General features: G+C 39.4%; 1 protein-coding gene across 2 annotated transcripts in view; it reads right to left on the reverse strand.

Annotated features, from left to right (window-relative positions):
- Positions 1–3339, reverse strand: part of spg21 (SPG21 abhydrolase domain containing, maspardin) — a 16926-nt gene extending 13587 nt beyond the window's left edge. The window contains exons 1-2 of one of the 2 annotated variants that reach the window (XM_008298434.1): positions 3180–3339; positions 2954–3016 (exon numbers count right to left, since the gene is read on the reverse strand). In XM_008298434.1, coding sequence (XP_008296656.1) covers positions 2954–3016 — 63 coding nt within the window. In that variant the 5' untranslated portion in view covers positions 3180–3339. Of the gene's footprint in view, positions 1–2953; positions 3017–3095 lie in introns of both variants that reach the window. The other variant, XM_008298433.1, reaches the window with a different exon arrangement.
- Positions 3340–6665: the final 3326 nt, after the last annotated feature.

Consider the following 6665-nt stretch of genomic DNA (forward strand, 5'->3'; position numbering starts at 1 on the left):
TACGTCATCTTTGGAACATGGTGACAGCTAAATGGATTACTTCATACTTCTTCCAACCTTAGTGATTAGCCACTCAGAAGGAAAGGCTTAAATTTGTATTGATGTTCCTGGAGACATTGAAATATGTCAGCTTGTGCTAAGGGAAATGTTAGTAGACCCTTAACACCTTTTTTGAGGTTTATAGACTGAACACGTAATCCATTGTGTAAACACACTACTGAGGGCAGCGTTCATAACATAATCCTGCTGCTTTAATAACATGAAGGAGCAGCATTAGTGACTACATTTACATGATGGCGTATTTTACAGAGAAATGCAGTAAGATTAAGTATTTACAGATTTGTGGGGGACCTGTAACAGGCTGCAGGATGACTGTGATTCTTCACAATATTATCAGTAAGACAAAGAAACAATTCAGAGGGACAAAATTAGCTTCAATTCTTCTGATTTGTCTCCAGTAAAAATCATTCCAACAAAGGAATGATAAATTTTGGCCGAAACAGTCATAGCTTGTGACAACTCATGTGATGGTAAGCTGTGTGTGGAAACCACTAGCCCAGTAAGTCCTGCACACACTGTATCAGTGTGAGTGTAAGCATGTGATGGATGGCTGACTGACCTAAATATACTGCCTGATAAACATCAGTCTAGGACAAAATGTTAAAAAGTTAAAAAGCCTCATAGAGACTCTAACAACTGAGGACAGTTGGTAATTAAGGGTGTAGTCGCTCACAAGAGTCAAGACTTTATATAATCATTTCATGGCACAATGACAGGCTAATTAAGTGCCAAGTGAGGTGACAATGCATATTAAAACCTAGAAGCGGAAAGTAAGCAGATGTGGGTATGAGCTCTGATGCCACCAGTAGTAGAGGGCTCATGTGAAGTTTCATGTCAAAGCTTTGTGAGAAAGAAATGCTGATCACCAGTTTGGAGTTCAGCTGATAGGTGAAAGATTCATTAAGAGAATAAACTGATTATACTGATACATTATACTACATTCAGGAAGCCAGCAGCAGTGGTAGTTCCCTGAAATCAAGAATTTGGAAATTCTCATTCCTTGGAAAATGTTAGCAGCAGGATCCTGTGTGTGTTTTTTAAGATATTTGTCTTCACACAGAAAAAAACAAAAGACACCATTTCCAAACCTCACTAAACATTTGTTGTTCTGAAATGTAGGTTAATTATACATTTCTTAAATTATTATTCTGATATAACAGACCAAATGTTACAACTAAACGTCCATAAAAAATTCTGCTGCTATTGTCAGGACACAATGACTCCTTGTCACTGCATATAGTAAAGTCCTCCAGCCTGTTCAGACACACCGACACAGATGAAGAGAGCGTTACCAGTAGCTACTGGAACTTCTAGAAACATTACCATGTAATCTAAAAAAAGATGACAAGATGGTAGTTGAAACTGCTTTGAATGTAACTTGATGACAAATTCTCAACAGTTCTTACAGGTGAGAAAATTCAGGTTAGTCCTGGATGAAGGAGGATATATTTTTGGGAAAGTGATTGACTTGTATTTACTGGTTTAATGCCTCAACAATGGAAGCCTCACGGGCCTTTTTGCTGTTTGTTTTGGGTAGCCTTTAAAACCAGAGTTTTGTCTTAATGATTTACACTTACTCCATTACATTCACTTAAGTTCATTTTCAAGTAACTTGAGTGTACCTCTGCTGACAGAGAGCAGCAAGTATACTTATGTGTTAATGCTAATAAGTTTTATACAATATATATATTTATCATGCACACATTATGTCATCTTTCAAAACAAGTGAAATCTTTCAAGTGTCATGACACTATAACATATTGACACAATTTATATTTCCTTTTTGTTACAACAGCAATGGTCCAGTCACAGAAACATAAAAGACAGCAACTACATAATACAATTAAGATGTCTTTAGATATACTACTAAAGACACCCTACAGCAAAAATAAGCAGCCAGGGCAATATCTGTTTTTCCACATTGAAACTGTAGCGTACCGATGACAGTTTCAACAACACCTATTCAGAATTTGGGGGTTTCATATGAAACAAACCAAAGGAACCAATCCTGTCAACTTGCGGGGTGGGGATTTCTTTATCATTTTTCTGCTTGTTTCCATATCGTCGTCACCAAAGGTTCGTCACCAGAAACTTCATTAAATTCGTTTTCACTGATCACAGACAGTAACAGCAGAAGGAAAGGAGATTTTCGAGTGCCTTTATCAAGAACTGCACTAAAACAGGAGTTTTTCAGTAAATGGAGTGAAGCTGTGGAATTCCCTAAACAGTGAATGTAAAGAGGCACATACTATTGCTCAATTAAAATATAGATTTAAGAAAAGTGTTATCGAAAGATATAAAAGCCAATAAGTTGGGGGGGAGGAGGGGATTTGTGTTCTGTAAATACTGACCAAAGGCCATCTATGTTTCATTTATGTCTTCTTTGTTATAGGGCCACGTTCTATAAGACTTGTCTTCCTCGTGCTCCTATTCTGTCATGTTTTATTGTTGTGATGTACAATACAATGGGTATGTAAAAATAAAACTAAAAACATGGATGAACAAATAAATAAAACGAAATGAAAAATGAAACACTCATCATACTTCTACATGTTGATAACACTATTATTGTTCTCCTTGATCTGCTAAAAAGCCTTGAACCCTGCCATGGACCTTTCGCATAGCAACCCTATTCCACAGCATGTTCAATCACAGGTGTAATTAACAGCATTAAAACTCAAGCGTCCCACTCTGTCCAGGGCCCTGGTGTTGTCATAGATTACTTCCATTCTCACATGACACTGTGGAGAACCCTCAAGCAAGCTATAGTTTACTGGTGAAACTGAGAAAAAAAAAAAAGATCTCGGTTTGCTGTGTCAAGTCAAATTCTGTGCTGTGATGAAGGTCTCTTACTGTGCACCATAACACAGTGTGTAATTGATGAGATACTTACTCTCTTCAGGGGCACTGTGCTTCTGAACCAGTTATAATCAGGGGACACTTTAATCTCCTCCATCTGCAGATACAGTCAGAGACACACAGTCAGATAAAGACGGGCTCAGTAATCTGGAACTGTGACGGAGAGTGAAACCAACCGTGGCTCTGTGTTGATAGCTCAACTGCTAACCGTTGGAAAGCATCTGGTACCGACAGCGCGTGTCCGTCCGGTCAGAACTCACCACAGATGTTCAACGAGGCCCAACACGGTTTCTGGCAGCTGTTTGTGAATGTTAGTCACCGTGTCCGCGGCCCTTTATCCATGCTGGGGGAGCATTTTTTTACGACTGCTGCCTGGTCATATGACTTGTGTTACATTCACTTCCGCAAAGCTCATGCCGCCGCGCCCACACACACACACACACACACACACACACACACACACACACACACACACACACACACACNTGTCTTCTACATAATGTCACATCAAACAGAATTATCAGGTTATCCAAAACTGCCACTAGTGATGTTTGATCAAAGAAAATAAATAAGACTGCAAAACTGATGTGCAATATAAGGATGTTAGAAGTGGGAAAATAATACAAGTCTTTCTTGTGCTTAGTTTTTCAATACAGGTACTTCTTCAGCACATTATATGGCCATGTGAGAATGATGATTGTTCAGGTGACACCAAACGCCGCATGTCAGGCAATCTTCAGGGGTTCATTGCTAACGGTAGGTTCACAGAGTGCACATGCTATGTTAATATTGTTTGGGTGTTTGTTGTATTGTGAAAGTGACTTCGCTGTCCTATAAACAGCTTGCGTCAGGGGTTAAACTAATCTTTTATTTAGTGTAAACTGTAAGTGCTGGAGTTAGTTATTTTGATTTTTTTTTAGTAAAGTGGGATTTTTATTTTTTTTTTTTGCTTTGCTGTAGCTATTTACTCAATCCATTTTAATCCACTCCACAGCAGCACCATCTGAACTGACCTGAACTGAGTCAAATCCTGAACTCGATGGGAGATTCTACCAAGACTTCTCTCCACAGAGGTAGTGAAGGGCCGATACCCCACAGCCTCCACCTGCTGTGAGACCTCCCAGGACATTACAAGGACTACACGTCTTTTAAGAGTGACATCCTGGCCTGTATTTTCACTTGCCAGACAGGATTTGGTCTTTGTGTGAGAGTGACATCCTGGGCTGTACTTGAACTTGCCAGACAAGATTTGTTATCTGTAGGTATGTAGTTAGTTAAACTTGACTGAAAAAAACAAGTGCACTGTTGGAATCCCTTCCTTACCTGTTCTACCAACTCACCTGACTAGTTATCTGGTTTAAGTATTTGTGTTTCTGGCATACATTTAATGTATCTGAAATTAAAAATATTCCGATGATCAATGTATGCAAATAAAGCAGGAGTTAGAAATGAACTGGACTGGAGTGATTTTATTTTCTCATTGGTGAATGGATAATAGTGCTTTGCAATGTTACAGAACAGCCAATCTCAGCTTGTGTGTATACATACATGTGATCATCAGCACGAAAACAGTTGCACTGCACCTTGACACAATGGGCTACTATGCGTAAACAAAAGCAGCATGTTGCTACCACATGACGCAAATCATGGGACAGGATTGGCTGGCAATGACACATTGATCGTGGTGCCTGCACGCAAGTGATTTCTGCAGCTTCTTTCTGGTGTTGCCGCTCATGCACGCTAACGGTATTTGACACCGATATGGAACGTTACATAACTATGGTCTGTAAAAATATGTTACAGACATTTAGAAAACAACTAAATCAATTGATCTAAGTAAAAAACTCAAAATCAATATTTCATCATGTGTTAACGTAATTCAGGCTGTATCTCGGATAGCCCGAGGCACAACGTGACTGATTTCGTGCCAATTGGTCACACACATATATATACATACACATACACACACACACACACACAAAACTTGACTGAATAAAGCATTTAAAAACACAAGTTCTTGAGTGCAGGTGAACGCTAAGAAGTCCAGATCCANGCTTCAGTGAGTATGTTAACCCTTTATTTGCCTTCTGTGTGGTTTGTTTTTTGAGAGTCAGTAACCGGTAATGCAGGACACGTTTCTTATTGGATAATATCCCCTGAGGAGCTTTTAACGATTTGCACTGGTTACAGTTTAGCTAGCACGGCTAAAGTTGTGCCAGCCTTAAACCAAAGTGTATTGTACCAAGTACAGAGGCACTACATGTGAGTTTATGTCAAGATCTGAGTGACAAAAAACAGTAAGAACGCCACACTGACAGCACGTTCAGCAGCTGGGTACCTGAATAACAATTTTACAAGCACACAAATGGATATGTAGAGGATGTGTGATGGATGCGCCAGAAAATGCATTATCATTATATGGTTTTACATGGTCAGCATCTGTTACTGTCCGTTTTCAATATTTCTACCTCCATCAAGGAGGTTATTTTTTAGCCTGTGTTTATCTGTTTGTTGTTAGCAAGATACCTCAAAAAATTAAGAACAGATTTTCATGAAATTTTTATAAAATGTTGATAATACCACAATGAACAGGTGATTAAATTTTGATCATTCTCCTTCTTACCAGCTGGTTATTTTCTCATTAACCAGTAAATGCTGTTCTATCACAGTCGCGCAGAATGCGGTCGTTGCGCCGTTTGTCCACTAGATGGAGCTCTGACTCCATTCAATCCTCAGTCCTCACTGCTGGCTTCTCAGTGGAGCAGGAGGAAGCTGCAGCCAGGCAGCATCACAGGAGTGGGCTGAGCAGACCTACTGACAGATCACTTCAGAACCACGTTGTGACATTAACAATGACTCAACATGTCTCCTGTCAAAAAGTTTGAGAGTACAGAACGACCATTCATCACTTCGTCAGCTTGTTATTAATCATGTCAATGTTAATTCAAATGCTAAAGGTATGTTTGATTCTCCATGAATCTAATCGTGTAGATAAAATGAATGCAGGACTTTAACATTGGCTGGAAATCACAATACGGTGGAAACGAGCTGCTGAGCGGAGGTCTGCGCTCTCCGAGGGCTTTTCTAATTCCTATTATTTCTGTCTTCTACATAATGTCACATCAAACAGAATTATCAGGTTATCCAAAACTGCCACTAGTGATGTTTGATCAAAGAAAATAAATAAGACTGCAAAACTGATGTGCAATATAAGGATGTTAGAAGTGGGAAAATAATACAAGTCTTTCTTGTGCTTAGTTTTTCAATACAGGTACTTCTTCAGCACATTATATGGCCATGTGAGAATGATGATTGTTCAGGTGACACCAAACGCCGCATGCCAGGCTATCTTCAGGGGTTCATTGCTAACGGTAGGTTCACAGAGTGCACATGCCATGTTAATATTGTTTGGGTGTTTGTTGTATTGTGAAAGTGACTTAGCTTTCCTATAAACAACTTGTGTCAGGGGTTAAACTAATCTTTTATTTAGTGTAAACTGTAAGTGCTGGAGTTAGTTATTTTGATTAGTAAAGTGGGATTTTTTTTTTTTTTTGCTTTGCTGTAGCCATTTACTCAGTCCATTTTAATCCACTCCACAGCAGCACCATCTGAACTGACCTGAACTGAGTCAAATCCTGAACTCGATGGGAGATTCTACCAAGACTTCTCTCCACAGAGGTAGTGAAGGGCCGATACCCCACAGCCTCCATCTGCTGTGAGACCTCCCAGGACATTACAAGGACTAC

The sequence above is a fragment of the Stegastes partitus genome, unplaced genomic scaffold (assembly GCF_000690725.1).
Source record: "Stegastes partitus isolate 25-593 unplaced genomic scaffold, Stegastes_partitus-1.0.2 Scaffold1317, whole genome shotgun sequence".
NCBI classification, from domain to species: Eukaryota; Metazoa; Chordata; class Actinopteri; family Pomacentridae; genus Stegastes; species Stegastes partitus.